At 36.7% G+C, this 17,088-nt stretch overlaps 1 protein-coding gene across 2 annotated transcripts in view; it reads left to right on the top strand.

The window, feature by feature from the left end:
• Positions 1–55: 55 nt before the first annotated feature.
• Positions 56–17,088, top strand: part of LOC119693499 — a 46,214-nt gene continuing 29,181 nt past the window's right edge. For both annotated transcript variants that reach the window (XM_048622447.1, XM_048622449.1), the window contains exon 1: positions 56–664. In XM_048622447.1, the coding sequence (XP_048478404.1) occupies positions 466–664 (199 nt within the window). In that variant the 5' untranslated portion in view covers positions 56–465. The remainder of the gene's footprint in view (positions 665–17,088) is intronic.

The following is a 17,088-nucleotide window of genomic DNA, read 5'->3' on the forward strand; positions in this document are numbered from 1 at the left end:
CGTCTCGATTTCTCGAGTGATCCGTAACCGGCGCGTCCTACAAAACGTAAAAGCACCCTCACATCCTGCTCATACTAACCGCAATATGCGACACCTAATTAGAAAGCAGCTTAGGCCACGGAACTTGTAAAACTAGACGACGCAAATAAAATCAAAAGTTTGCATTCACAATCGCCACCTTTCACCATAAAATAATGATAAAGTCTGGTGGTTCGATACGGTTTTTGTTTTTTTTTTTTTTCATTAAAGGCCAGAATGCCGGTCACCGCGCTGGCTGTTAGCGCGCGACCCGTGCCTCAGTCGACAGACGCAAGCGCGCGTGCGCGATCAAAATGGACTTGCAAAAACGCGGGAAAAACATTTCGCAACTTTTAATTTTTTACACAAACAAAATAATTTTAAATTTAATAAAATCTGTGCCAAAGATAAAGGTTTATTTTAGTTAGTAATTATGAAATCAGTACAATGTTATTTAATACGATTAGTTGCAAAAAGTTGATCGCTATTTTCGTAGTGATATTGGTGTTGGTGTGTTCCTGTGATAGTTTCAAAATAAAAGTGAAAAGGAAAGTGCAAGACTTCAGACATGTGTCCGGGAACAAACTCAAGGATTATAGTGAGAACTCCACTGATGCAGCCAGTGGACGAGGATTCTTTCCGCCGGGTAAATACTTATTTTATTTTTCTACCTCATGTCTACCTCACAATTTTAATTTTACCAAACCAAACGTGTTACAACGCCTACCTACCACCATAGGTAACCATAGAATATTACCTCTACAGTGAAGTTTCTTCGTTATTTCGATATTTTTTATCGATTAGGCAGGTACCTACTCCAAATCACGAAATAAATTAAAGAAACAGTTCCATTTACAAAATGCAGACTTCAGAATGTTCAGAAGACCCCAATTTAAAAAAAAAATAATAGGAAAAGTGAACAAAATATTAACGTTGTTAGTTGGTAATATTCTGATACACCATAAATGAAGTTAAATATTACAAAAAGCGTAATTAAGTTAGTTTTTCCTTTAGGAATAATTTGATGATTTTCTCAATGGAACTTTTTCATTGCCCGTGAGTGTATAAGTACCTACTCAGGTAATTTTGGTAAACTTTCTTGGATTGCAGTACATATGACCTGCATATAAACCAACTTCCTGAGTAGAACGTTTAACGTAAAAGAAACATTTCCCCAAGTACATAATTGCATATAATGGTATAATCAACAACGTAGTTTACATTAAACGGACGCAAATTGTTCGTTTGCGTGAGGTCACCAAATTTACGGATGTCGGTAGTTAGTTATGTACCTCCTTACCTAAAATTGTTTTTTTTTACAAAAGATTTGTACTTAATTGTAAAACCCACGTCAATTTTGTAAGAGTTGTTCTCAGTTTGTCGATTCCCTTGATGTGGAAGCATATAATGAACATACAGAAAGGAAGCCATGGTTACTATTACTAGCGCCACGCCACCGCCGCGCCGCCCGGTAGCTATTCCTAAGCTTTTTCTATAAGTAGATTATTCTCCCGCCCTTATTATTATTAAAATTCAGCTCCGTAGGTATCACAAAACATTGTAATTTATGGACGTATCTCCCACATCTTGAAGGCACTTACTGAAATTAATTAACTTCTACTTAAGTACTGTGAATATTTACCTTACCTTTTCCTTAGTTACGTAAGCAACAAAATTTAAACCTTAAAGTTTTAGTTTAGTATTGGATATTAATTATACAAGCACTGCTATGCCACTTTGCCTCTTCGTTAGCCAAGTTGGCTGAAGTTTAACACCCATGCAAGTATGCACGCTAGGTTTAATCTAGGTTCAGCGTAAAGTCTAGACCTAACATGTGTTGCACTTACCAAGCAATCCCTTATGATTAGCACTTGAAAGTTTTAGAACGCTTCTGGGTAAAGGATGTGGAGAGTTGGCAAGGTTTGAATTAATTTTAAACTTAGTCTTGAAGAAAACATCAAGCCATCAGGAAACTTTAAGGTAGGTAAGCATCCACCTTTCGGGATCGTAAGCAACGGACGCATCGCATTTAGTATTCATTGTTTAGAAATCGCTCACTTCATCGGCATTACAGACGCCGTTTTTTTCCGTACGATACTGTAGGTGGACGTTTAGCTTTAAACTCCTACACGCGGAAACCTATTTTTGGTCTCATGCAGATGTAAATGGGGTAAGTACCTACCTACTTAATACAAATTTCGTAGCCTTTGGTATACCCGATATAGACCCTTCGGACATACTCAACCATACGGCATAACATGTAGGCAGAAACTAGTTTGTCAGCAACTTAGATTAACAATATACGAAGAAGATGTTGTTGTTTACTGTCAAACCGTTTTCAGCTCAACCTAATGACACACATTGTACCAATGAATAAGGTCACAAATCTTCAAACCGAACTAATTCAAAATAAGATCTCAGTGGTAGAAGTTGGTCTTATTTTTCGAAACGTTTCTTTAGCACTGGCTACGTTTCTTCCATCTGGCTGGTATATTGTTAATCTTAGGTCAGCAATCATCCCTAATGAAACCGCAGGCTGCCACGCGACCACAATCTGACGGCTGTGAAACCTGATTGAGTTAACTGCTGCTCACGAGTACCTCTACCTACTCACTAGGTAATTTTACTGTACTTGACGTATTTACTGTACTTTTAAACGGAATGTTGTAAATTGTTTAAAAAGCGAAATGAGGTCAGATGCAATCATAGCCAGAGTTCGACATTGGACCTTTGCTAAAGAAACAAGTGTTTATTAGGAAAACAAGGTTTTAGTAATGACGAAGAATAATAATACCTTATTGTTATCTGAAACCGACGTGGTACATATTTCATCTTCTTTTATTTAGGGCTAGTTAAAGAAAAAACCTTCTTCATAGGCAGATCTGTGAGCCTAACCTAATCAACTGGCGGTCAACTGTTCATAGAAATAAAAACAGTTAACTACTGAATAATTCAAATTGCATTGCTATTTGGTACGTATTCACTAAACATAACTGAACCTATGTTATTACTGCAAAGTACTTAAATATTACTTATGATTATGCCAGAAAGTAATCGAATACACACCAACCAACCTACTTTTAGGTGCCACAGCTATAATAACTCCATATCTTTATTTGCGCATCCACCGACATCCCACACGGTATTGCCATAAAGTCGATTCCATATAACTGGTAAGACTACACTTGTGGGGACATAAATTGCTATAAAACCTGAATGAGGAGTTGCCCATCTTCCTTGAACCTGTATGGAGTATCGGGGTCACTGCTTAACTGCTTCATTGATTCAGTGGTTGCATTGTACTGTGTCATCGAGGTGCTGTAGGCTCAATTTGTGGTTTTATCCTAATCCTAATATAATATAATATAATATAATATAATATAATATAATATAATAATATTATAAATGCGAAAGTAACTGTGTCTGTCTGTCTGTCTGTCTGTCTGTCTGTCTGTTACTCTTTCACGCCAAAACTACTGAACGGATTTGAATGAAATTTGGTATACGTACGGTCTAGACCCTGGGAAAGAACATAGGCTACTTTTTATCCCGGAAATCCCACGGGAAAACTTTTTAAGGCGAAGCGAAGCGCGCGGGAACAGCTAGTGTTCTTATAATAATGTTATTGTTTCATATTACTTGTCCCATGACTGGCTGCGACTTAAAGCCGTTGCGACGCCTTTACTTTACCAATGGGCGGAGCCCTTAATAATAACAGCTTCTGAAAGACCACAGCCGGCCTTCTAATTTTATTTTGCACACTAAACAAGTTGATTTACTAACTCGTAGTACTTAGCTGAAATGTTACATGAACCTGTCGTTGGCTCGAGGGTATCGGGGCCGCGCGGTCATCTTCCTTCGCGTCGCATGTTGATGAGGGACGTCCTAACGGTTCTCGGAATTGGATGTCATATTTGGGTACTTCGAGGTTTTTTAAGATTATGTTTCGTGGTTTCGGTTAGTTGTCAGTTTGTTAAACAGGTTGTTGCAAAAGTGGTATACTAAGACCAAAGGGGGGTCATCCTGACTCCTGGACAACTTTGTTTGCCTATTTCAAAGTATGGAAATTTGCGAAAAAAAAACTGCTCCTCTATGCGATAGGGTTATCGTAAGCCGAAAAGGTAAACCTAGGAAGTCATTCTGAAAAACTTTTATTCCACGGGTATTAAAAATTCGGAAAAATGACCCCTTTTTATCATCAGTAGATAGAAAATAATAAGTGGGTCGCTCGTCCCGCAATGTCTATTGTTCAGGAATACTTGCTGGATTCCAGCTTCAGGACTTCTCATTATGAGTTAGAAAGAAGTTTTATAAAGGAGAGGGTACACTTAATGAAATTAGATAAGTACCTTACTACCTTTATGTAGATGTTACTCTATGGTTTTACTTTCATCATAAAATTACCCTACATAAGTAGTCACTAATTATCCTTACTTCCTTACTAATATTATAAATGCGAAAGTAACTGTGTCTGTCTGTCTGTCTGTTACTCTTTCACGCCAAAACTACTGAACGGATTGGAATGAAATTTGGTATACATATGGTCCAGACCCTGAGAAAGAACATAGGCTACTTTTTATCCCGGAATTCCCACGGGAAAACTTTTTAAGGCGAAGCGAAGCTCGCGGGAACAGCTAGTACTTACATAAATGTATACCTACCTACCTACCTACATGTGATCGTATCGTACAGTATGAGTAGTATAAAGTATAATAGTGAAAACTAGCAACATTATACTCGCCTTATGCCCTCATGTGTAATATCACGGTTGAACTTGAAAAGTGCTCATTATTATCATTACATTAACTTGGATTATAATCTCGCTTTGTTAGAATAAGGCGGCATAGTCTTGGCGCTAAACACGCAATCTGATGTTATACCGTGAATGAAAGTTATAAATAATATTAAAATGAAAAACATTTTCACTTTTATAAAGGTAGAGTACTTATCTAAGAGTTTATCAATGGTACTTACTCACCATGCAATTCGACTTTAGAAGTAAGTAATAAATTGTTAGCAGTTTCCGTTACAAATGGTAAGTTTTTTTTAAAAAAATTGCATATTTTTTTCATAGATTCGTATGTATGTACTAGTGATGTAACGAATGTGTCTTTTTGAACATTCGCGAATGCGAATGCGAATGCGAATATCTGATATCGATATTCGCGAATGCGAATGCGAATGCGAATATTCAGTTTGTGTTCAAATTTGGCGCCATTTGTATGGTTTAGTGGCAGTCTTGTATTAAACCAAGTACGATCTGTTCTAGGCTCATTCCGAATCAGACTAGCCAAGCTAGAATCGCGAAAGTATACTCCTCTTAAGCCTAGTTTGTAGACTGACTAGCCTGACAGTCGGGTTGCCCACTTACCCGACAACTTTCTCACTAGGCCAGTGTTGTGGACTAGGCCTAAACCCCTTCCTTCAATGGAAGGAGAACCGTGCCCCAGCAGTGGGGACGTGATGTGTCGTGATGATGATGATGATGATGACACTTTATTTAGCCCCGTAACTGTTACGACACATAGCGACTGTGTGCGGTACGGTTTCTGAGAGTATAACGGTTCTCACACAATATAATAATAAGGCCGACAGTGACACTGACTGAACCCTATTACCTACGGGTGTTTTAATAGATTTCAGCGCGTGTCAGAACGCAGTCTCAATTTTGTTCCGAGATTTGCCAAGCGGATACGAACTCATTCGACAGATTTATCATTATAAATAAATAATACCAAATGATAAAGAAAGACTGATAATGTAATTAAGAAGGTTACTTGTAATAAAAAGGTTATTAACAAATGGATTTTGATTTTTTAACGTACCATTATTGTCAAATAGTTTTTTTTTTCTAATTAATACTGACATTCGCAAAACATTCGCACAAAATTTTGCGAATGCGAATGCGAATGCGAATATCCAAAAACATGCGAATATTCGCGAATGCGAATGCGAATGCGAATATTCGTTACATCACTAGTATGTACCACTACTACTACCTACATCTCATTCAGGGGAAAATATTTTATGAATAGCAAATTTGTGTTCTACTTGCAATTCTTGATGAGTAATGAATTGTACATAACATCGAATAAAATAAGCTGAAGCTAATAATTCAAACCAAAAAGAGTAAATCAATTTGGCAGCTTTACCTACATTTAATAAGTCCTAGTAGTACAGTACGACTGATATAGGAAGATTCCATACCATGTTCTCAACCTTTTTCCTGCCATGGCCAATTAAATATTAATTTTCGGCTAAAAACTTTAAGTACTGAGAAGTTTAAATATACCTTATCTGCTTGTACTAAACTATTTATATATTTAACAAATAAAAATAAAATACCTAATAATATAATATTAATCTTCGGCTTCTATCTTGTCGAAATACCCAAATGGCGAGGTGCACACTTTGGGAACACCTGTCTAAGCTGTACTGTGAGATCTGTGACTAATGATTGGCAAGTTGCTAATTATTTTGTATTTTGCTCCAATCTGATTGATATATAATTTAGCATTACAAACCGGTCCGCAATGGATTAAATTCTACTTACAGAAGTCGTATGTGCAAGCTTTTAATAGTTTTTGCTGCTGTTCTTGACGTGTTAATTAATAATAAGTTAATACTCGTAACTGTTTGTAACTGTAATTTGGCTTAGAACCAATATGATTTGTATATATTTATTGCGATTTCATAGGTGCCATAATGAATGTTGCTCAGTATTGCATACTATACATGTAGAAAAGCTCCCTTACATACAGAATGTAAAAAAATGGGTTTGGTAAGCTGAAATTTGAGGAAGACTCTTCTTCTAGTACTGTCTCGTAGTGGAGGTTGACTGCTTCCTGCTTAAAAAAACTCAGAGGGTATTTTGTAATAAAAAAAATGTTTTACGTCTATTGCACATTACTAAAATCATTCTTTCTCTTTAAGTGGCAAAACAAAAGTGTATTACAATGACAAACAGAGTCAACTCCTTTCGTTTTGCATAGGGTTTCTGCTCGAGAATTCTCGAGCTCGAGAAGATTCGAGAAATTCGGCTTGGTTCGAGACGAGAAAAAAATCTGAAGACTCGAGAATTTCTCGAGCCTTAAGATAAAAATAAAAAATATTAAATTCGAATTTTCCTACGCCGCTTAACAACACACACGCATACCATGCGCGTGTATTATGATTTATTATGTTTCATCTCCATTTAAGCTAGTGCTGTACTGATAATACCAATGAATCATTAAAAGATAACGTAGTAATAGTTACGTACTGTTCAGGTGGACCAAAAGAAGTTATCCGATGTTTTATGGCTCTCATTTTTATTCTAAATGAAAAACTTCGATTCTGTTATTTAATTATGTTTATTTGAACCTTTACAATTTTATTGGTAAAGTCGAGAAGATGATACCTATCGGCCAAATAAGCGCCGTCACAATTGATTTGCCGGGTTTGTTTTATGGCATTTCTCATCACTTTAGCGAAAACTTCGGGTGAGAGATTCGCGCACTCGTATCGAATGCTGTCCTTAAGGGCTTCCAGAGACACGGGCTTATTCACATAAACACGGGACTTAAAAAAAACCTCCGTCTGAAAAGGTTAAATCGGGCAAAATGCTACAGATAAAACGAAAAAAAGGCGACCCTAAAACTGAATAAACACAATTATTCCGCGTTCTTGGGAGTATATCACTCCACGGCTTCTGAACTTGTATTCTGCATTTGTCTAGTACACCAATATCAAAACTGATTTGAAATTGGCGGCCATTTGTACAAATGAGAGCAACTTCCAATAGGGTGATTACTTTTGGCCCACTTTGTACTAGTAATTAGTAGCTAGCTAGACAGCTTATTATGAGTATTAGTAGAGTATAAGTAAAAAAAGGAGAATTTGTGTTTTTTTAAATAAATAAGGCTTTTTTCTAAAGGTCTTCTTAGAAAGGCTCGAGACTCGAGAAGACTCGAGAATTTGGGCTCGAGAATTCTCGAAGCTCGAGAACGAAAACAGGTCGAGAAATCAGAAACCCTAGTTTTGCATCACCCTGTATGAGCTCGCTACGATGGCTGCTGTCAACTAATGAGGTTCCACCTGGTTATCTTGTCGGTTATAAGGTGGTCTCGGTGCCTTATTCTGAGAGGGTACACGGATCTTACATAGGATCAGCAGGGACATCAAACCCACATATCCGAGTACTTACAATAATTGTTGGTTATGTACCTACTTCCAGTACATTTGGAAACCATCTGAAAACCTAAGTAGGTAAATCAAGTAGAATCAATTTTTTTTTTGACTTTTTTACTTCAGCGGAAAAAGCAGGCAATTTTGAAACACTAAGAAACCTCTATTGTATTTGTAAGTAAGTAATTAGTACTTTAAATTTCTAATCTAAGTAGGTACCTACGCTGTTTTATGATGTACTTGTAATTACTTACTTTTAGCACCTACCAGAATATAGCGGTGCGTTCTTAATCTGCACTACCAGGAAACGTAATCTCGCAATTAGCCCCCGGTTACTGTTAGATACTTATTAAAAGGGGACGTGTTCAATAGGAGATAGGCATATAACCTACTCGTATATACAATAGGTACACATAGAATCTATACACCTTTGGCTCGGAAAAAAGGGATCTGTACAATATATCCCCTTCTGAATAAATAGAAAGTATCTAAGTAGGACATACGTGATGTAATTAAAACGTTGTTGTCTGAATGAAGATTACCTACAGAATCTGAATTCTAATTACAGTAGGTACTGAGCAAAAACAATTATGTTAGCTACTTTAGAAACCAATTACATTTCCCATGTTAAGAGGAGAGTATAGCTTCGCGATTCTAGCGAAATAGGTATTTAGGAAAAGTATTGCTGTCGCTCGTGCACTCGCCCGCGCCGGGCACCGCACACACACATGCAAGTAGCGTCACGCACACATCGATGGACGCTGCCGATGCCGCGCCGCCACCGCCGCCGCGCCACCGCCGCCGCGCCGGTTGGCGAGAAATTGCGACCAAACACGGAGTGTCTTCGTCTTACCTTCATATTATTATTTCTGTGTTGTGATTGTTAGTTGTGACTTGTGAGCGAAACTTGAAATTATTGAAGATAAATAGAAAGAAGTATAAGTAATTAGTGATAATTTCATGTGTAGTCCAGTCAAGGAATGAGGTGTAGAGTGCGTGAGCAGGTAACTCAGCGATTCCTTCAGAAACTTGTTCAGGGGGCTTAGGTTGTTAACATACCAAAAGTCCTGACTCCTAGGTGATGAGCGGGGGGGAGGAGGGGGGCATAAAGATACGAATTTTTGGTTTTTTGCTTATATCTCAAAAACGGTGCATCGGAGACAAATTTTATAAACTATTAAAATGGAGGTCTTAAAATTATCTAAAACTTTTATATCATATGTTTTTTTCTAATTACTAACCGTTTTCGAGCTATTACCCTCGGAAAAAATTGAAATTTACAAGAAAAAGTATTCATGTCAAAAAATTCATAAACATTGCATCATATTGTCTTAACCAATTCATAAACGAAAAAAATGAAGAGGAAAGAAGTTGTAGATTTTTTTATTCCCTTTTAGAATATATTACATATGCTGGTCAATGTCCAACCCGCCTAAAGTTAGAGCTATTTTAAACTTGCATTTTGGTAAAGTCACTGACATAGCTCACCGAATTAGTAAGGTTAAGTGTGAGTAAAATAGCTGTACCTTTATTTGGGTTGGACATTAACCAGCATATGTATATATATTCTAAAAGGGAATTTAAAAATCAACAACTTCTTTTCTATTCATTTTTTTCATTTATCAATAGGTTTAGACAATATGATGATGTTTATGAATGTTTTGACATGAATACATTTTTCTTGTAAATTTCAACTTTTTCCGAGGGTAATAGCTCGAAAACGGTTAGGAATTAGAAAAAAACATAAAATATAAAAGTTTTAGATAATTTTAAGAACTTTATTTCATTAGTCGAAAATATTTCTCTCCGATGCACCGTTTTCGAGATATAAGCTAAAAACCAAAAATTCGTACCTTTATCCCCCCCTCCTCCCCCCCGCTCATCACCTAGGAGTCAGGACTTTTGATATGTTAACAACCTAAGCCCCCTGAACAAGTTTCTGAAGGAATCGCTTAGTTACCTGCTCACGCACTAGGTACTTAAGTAAAATTGTAGGTACTAGGTATAAGTAAAAATTGTAATAGATTATAAGGAACAAGTTGAAAAGATGCTCGAGGAGTTTCTTTCGCCATTTCTTTCCTTCTCAATGACGGGGCCTTTGTGAAATGGTGGTAGATGACTATCGACAAATAATTGTAAAATTTTACGTCGATTAAACCATTTGAATTTGAATTTGACGCACTCTACACCTTATTTTGAGTCATTTATTGACTGGACTAGTGATGTGAGTAAGTATTTTATTATGTAGGTAATTACCTACCTAGTAACGAGTTAGTAGGTAAGTACATAAAATGGATTTTTGATGATTGGAAAATAGACCTTTTGCCGGTACTTGGACTATCATTTTGTATGTAAGGTTATTTAGATCTATATATGCAGTGAATCTAAAAAACATTATGATAGTTTTGTAAAAAATTAAGTTTATAAGTACCTACTAACAAAGTTTCGGGGCTGTTTATAAATGTTGAGTTGTCTTAGTATTTATTTCTTTTAGCATGAGAAGCAAAAGCAAGGAGTCTAAACTTTCAAGCGAGACACTCGAGCTTATGAGGCAGAGACGCGAATTTCCGTCGGCAGGTGACACTTCGTCAGAACTACGGGTACTCAACAAGCGTATAAAGAAACTGATACGAAGAGATCTCCGTCGCTCCAACACACGCGCCATAGAAGCAGCAATTGAGCAAAATCGGGGGTCAAAAGTCTTCGTTCAGCAACTTGGGAGAGGCCACTTGACGAAATTGAGGTCTGCAGATGGTAATATCGTTGCCTCTAAGCCGGAGGTTCTTGCAGAAAAATCGAAGGTTTTTACGGACAACTTTATGCTTCACACGCGCAGAAGTCTGTGGCTCAGCTCACCGATTCCAGAGCGCCACTAATACGCCACTACACTGACGACATCCCTGACGTTGACATAGGCGAGATTAGGATAGCCCTTGAGCAGCTTAAAAACAACAAGGCTCCGGGTGAAGACAGAATTACTACAGAGCTTCTGAAAGCTGGAGGTATTGCAATCCTCGAACAGCTCCAGAGGCTCCTCAATTCGGTTCTTCACAATGGCATTACACCGGAGGCATGGTCTGAGAGCGTCGTGGTATTGTTCTTTAAGAAGGGTGACAAAACCCTTCTGAAGAACTATAGACCGATCTCGCTTTTAAGCCATGTATACAAGCTGTTCTCAAGGGTTATCACGAACCGTCTTGCCCAAAAGTTATCCGAGTTTCAGCCCCCAGAGCAGGCCGGGTTTCGAAAAGGCTTTAGTACAATGTGGTATATTGTACTACACAGTAAGGCAGATTATACAGAAGACCGAAGAGTATAATCAGCCTCTGTGTCTAGCCTTTGTGGACTATGAAAAAGCCTTCAACTCCATCGAGACCTGGGCAGTTTTGGAATCCTTGCAGAGATGCCAAATCGATTGGCGCTATATCGAGGTGTTGAGATGTCTGTACAATGCCGCTACTATGACTGTCCAAGTACAGGACCACAAGACAAGACCTATCCAACTGCAACGTGGAGTGAGACAGGGGGATGTGATATCTCCGAAACTGTTCACCAATGCATTGGAAGATGTCTTTAAGAAAGAAGACTTAAAACAAAAGATGTTTAGAATGACGAGTTGTGTCACTATGATTCGGATGTGCAATTTAACATGGGACATCCTGTATATATCTATAGATATCGATAACGCAGGCGGGATCCCATCTCTACTATCGACTTCACTATGGACATCCCTATCGTACGTGTGCTTTGCTTCCCCCCCCGACCTTCAATCGTGCGATAGAGAGCACTGCAGCTCGGGACTGACAATAGGTACTTTTCTTGATGAAATTCTGGTTTTGGGAGAAAACGTTTTACACTAACTAAATATCAACCAATCTCTTTGATTTTAGTGTCAATCGATTCAGCTTAATATATTCTAGGTTTATAGGTTTCGCTTTTTTTAAAAAAATACGTTGTTATTGATCCACAAACGGCTTAATTCAACAATGTCGCAATCACAAAAAAAACATTATTTGAGGTGCCTATAAGTTTGAATCTATAGAAAATTTTGAAAAAAGGAAAACCTATAAACCTAGTTATTCCTTGTGTCAATAACATATTAAAAAATCATGGAGATTGGATAATATTTAGGGGTAGTAAAACGTTTTCTCTTTTTGTATGGACGAGCAAGTGCTATACTCTACTCTTAAAATATTTTGGTCAAAATAAGAACTGAAAACAAACCCAATCCGATAAATTGTTTTACTGCAGAGTAAGTTACTTATTGTTCCCAAAAGACTAATAAAGGTTTTCCCTGAAAATTGCTACAAAAGTTTGGATACCATTATTTGCAATTTTATTGGCACAGTAAAGGACAGTTTGGATTCATCCCACGCCTTTATCTCCTTCGTGGTAAGAGTGATTTTAATTTTTAATACCTAGGCTAAAGCTTCCTCTAAACGTAAGCGTCCACGGATTTTCATAAATGTATGGAGATACAGCTTCGTCAATGCTGATGAAGAGGATGCACTTGTGTTAATTTTTATACAAAGAATACTGAATGCGATGCGGACGTTATTGTCTATAATGCCGAAAGGTGGACGCTTACTTTAATTATAATTATACTAATTAGCCGTTAGGGATGAAGTGATTTGAGGATGCGTGTTGTTGAGGATCCGAAGGTGTAATCAGAGCGTTTTAGAGTCTGAGGTGGAAGGTTCGATTCACTACCCGTGTGTTCTTGTAGGCAAACAATTTATAAAACCCATATATTCGTGTATCTCATATCTTGGCGCGACCAAACAACAATGTCGATATACGATATGCTAAATTAAATAATATTTTGTGTATTTACTATCGTATTCATGATTTCCATTTTATGTAGTCTCTACCATCTCTACTTACACTACAAACCACTTATAACTACGGGCGAGCAAACACAATACTTGATCAAACAATCACAAGTTGGAGTGGGTAAACTAAACGCCACTCAAATTAGGTAAATGTTTAATCATTATAACTTTGCTGTAAGTAACATACCATTTTACGTAGGTGCCTATGTGTGTGTATAAATTTCATACAATTCAGATAATATATATTATATAGAGAGATGGTATATAAGCATAGACTAATGTATAAGTTTAACGCGTCTGTGTATCTGTCTGTGATACCATAGCTCCCAAACAGCTGAACCGATTTTTGATATGTTTGTTTCAAGGGTTCTAAGCCATATTTTATCAAAATCAGCTGAGCCGTTCAAAAGTTAAACGACAGTGTTGTATATCGGTTGGTTAGGTTAGATTATAACGAAGTTCTTCTACTTATTTAGCGTTAACTAAGTTATTTCGTAGCTTTGCACGCTGATGAAATTATGGTATGTAGGTACCTTCGCTAGATTTACTGTACAAGAAGCTCTTTAATTAATTTCATCGCGTCTACGTGCCTTGTTTAATATCATTCATAATGTTTTCATTTATTTAGTTCAAAACTAAAGTTTTAACATTCGTTTTGCGGTTATTTTGATTAATTGTTTTTGGTTCTACTTAATTTGAATTGCAAAATCCACAGTTGGATTAAATTGTACGTGATTTATCACCAGAAAAAGCCTTTAAAACCGTTCGATGGATACAAAAGTTGCACGAAATACGTATTAATAAATTTGATGATATTTATTTCTTTTAGTTAAATAAATAAATATATGTTTTTAAAATTACACCATTCTAATGAAAGTCAAATATTGGTATATCATATCGGGAAGATTTCTTATTCCTCAAACCAGGGACATTCAGTATAAAAAACTTCAAAGCCATCTTTTCAAACTTTTTATAAATCTGAAACCACATAATATTTCTAAGTACATTCAAAGCTTCAACCATCATCTTCTATAATTAAACCTCCGGAGGCTGTTTCCCACGCCTGCCCTTACGTTTTTATTAGTAAATACAGCGTGCTGCACATTCCTGTAAACAGGTCCTGCAGGCTGAGCAGGCTGTCCACCCCGTGACCCACTCGTGGTTCCGCGTGCACTTAGAGTAACAATATACATACAAGATGGTGAGTTGCATACAAAAACAAAGCGAAAAACTGTCCTCATTTTGTTTGCTGTGAAAACGTTGTAAGTTCACCATAAACCTAATAACAACCATAGTACAGTAAGGGGCAGATAAACCTGACCCCCCTCAGAAGCATTGTTAGTATGAGAGGGGGTCAGGTTTCTTTGCACCTGACCGTACCAATGAATAAAGTCTCAAATCTTCTAACCGAGCTAATTCGAAATAAGTGGTATAAGTGGGGTGTTATGTGTCGTTACGTGTCTTAAGCACAGACACTCTACCTAGTTCGTATTAAAATATCGTTCCGTGTGGGTCAGAAACGACACGCCGGTACTTACTTTATTTGAGACTAGCTGTTCCCGTGCGCTTCGCTTCGCCTTAAAAAGTTTTCCCGTGGGAATTCCGGGATAAAAAGTAGCCTATGTTCTTTCCCAGGGTCTAGACCGTATGTATACCAAATTTCATTCAAATCCGTTCAGTAGTTTTGGCGTGAAAGAGTAACAGACAGACAGACAGACAGACAGACACAGTTACTTTCGCATTTATAATATTATTAGTAAGGATTGCGTGATTGTAAATGCATCTTTACGGGTTAATCATAATCCAAATGATTATTCTACATAGGTACAGTCCTGTGTGTGTAAATAAATTTGTATTCATATCAATAAAAGTAACTTATTATTATCTTTAATCTTACTACCTACAATATGCTACAATCAACTTGAACAAGTGAATCGTATTTTGAACCGTGTATACTACATATTGAATAGAAACATGAATAAATTATTAAATGTGTTCTGATTAAACTTTTAGTTAAGTATAGTGTGGGAGTGGAACAGAACGCAAGGTGAAGTATTCATGACGACGAATAACAGAGGAGCATAGAGTGAAAGAAGAGTGTGAAAGACGTATAAAGACGTAAAGACGATTTCATATTTCTTTATTTTATTTTGACCCTTATATAATAAAAGTGATAAATACAACATCTGATTTAATTCCTACAAAATATACTTAACTAAAAGTTTAATCAGAACACATTTAATAATTTATTCATGTTTCTAATCTAATCTAACCGTTTTTATAGCGAAACTTCGCCTCGTGTAACTGATGCAAAAAGTAACAAAAAAAACTTGTTAAGAAGTTCGGACACGAAAATCGTCTCAACTTTTTCTTCTGAGGAAAAAAGTGCGGACTATTTCGAACAGACAGATTTAGCGAACATCTTTTATTTGTGTGTAAGTAAACTTTTTGTATCGTGCTCTCATTATTTTCTAACTAATCAACTGGCAACTTAACTACTTATGTCTTTAATTTACTCTCTACACTACAGGATGTTATAAATAAAGTTTACGAATAAATGGGTTACCCAGTTATTCATAGAAAAAATATAGAACGTTTTAGCTATTGAACTGTATTGTCTCTCTATGTCAAATAACAATTTGCTCTTTGACAGAGAGGGACAAAACAGTTCAATAGCTAAAACGTCCTATAACTGGTCTAGAATACACGTAAGTACCTAAATCCAACTATGCATTGGGAAGATTTTATTTGTTCGTTGTCAGTTCAAAGATATCCATTGAAATAATTAAACTTCTGAAAGCATCCAGCAGCAGAAAATGTATTGTTAATAATACCAGCTAGATATTTGCTTACAAACAATAAACTTAATTGCGTAGCCGTCTCTTATTAGCAAGTCTCTTGTAAACTGTCTGTACATAATAGCGTTTGTACATAGCACAAACTTATCCAGACAGGATATGCGATATACCTATAGGTACTAGGAATACATAGCGGCTACATATTTACACTTTGTGAACATTCTCCAAGTGGAACTTTGAATAATTAACTTAGTCGTATAGTTTGGATTTCAGACCTCCTAGGTCCTAGTTTCAGGAGTCTTGAGGCCATCTTAACCCTGTCGCCTCGTTAATGGAAGTAAAGTTGAAATCTAGATTGTAAATGCCCTAATATGTTTAACAAAAAAGGGTTGGTTGCTTGATATGCTTCCTATCCTATTCGGTACTTAAAGGCAAAGGCGGCATTACTCAGCAATATTATAATGTCTGAAACTCGGCAGGCCTTGTGAATTCATCCGACAATATACATCGCCTAATACATGGTGAGATAGTAACAACAGTTTTATCACTATATTCGGTTAGACAATTATTAATTAAGTACTTTTACAAATTACTCCAAAAAGTTGTCATCGTTAAAGAGCAATTTACCAACTTTGGTGTTTACGTTTGTGTGTGTCTGTCCGTTTCTTATAAATACCTATATGCTTACGTATTGTTTAGTAAATATAAACTTTATACCTAACTGTATTTCAGAAACATTAATTCGGTTAAGTATACCGATAAAATTATAACTTTATTTTCTAAAGCTGTTTCACTTTATTTATTTATTTGATACTTTACCTGTATGCCTTTATTTTGCTTTGTCGTAGACAGCCAGATACAGTCAACTCCATTACACTGCTATTCGCTCTCAGCAGTATAAAACACCCTGTATAGCTAAGTGGTAAGTTGCTGGCACATAATTTGTCACCGAGTAGGGTATGATGCACATTTGCAAGCCAGATGCCGTTGAGCGTGCCAGCGTAAAGTCACTTAGTAGTAATACGAGTTTTATGATGATGCACTGAAAATGTGCATTTCAGGAGCTGCGGCGACTAATAATATTTGTTACAGAGCTATTTCAATCCTAAGTACTTGACTTATATGACGTATAAAACGTGTGGTTCGTATGGATATGGAAATTGGACATTGCTAAAATATACTCACGAGCAATGAAAAGGTTCCAGTGACAATAGTACCAAATTACTCCTAAACGGAAAACTCTAGCTTAATGACGCCGTCTGCAATGTACATTT

This window comes from Plutella xylostella, chromosome 3, assembly GCF_932276165.1.
Source record: "Plutella xylostella chromosome 3, ilPluXylo3.1, whole genome shotgun sequence".
Lineage (NCBI taxonomy): Eukaryota > Metazoa > Arthropoda > Insecta > Lepidoptera > Plutellidae > Plutella > Plutella xylostella.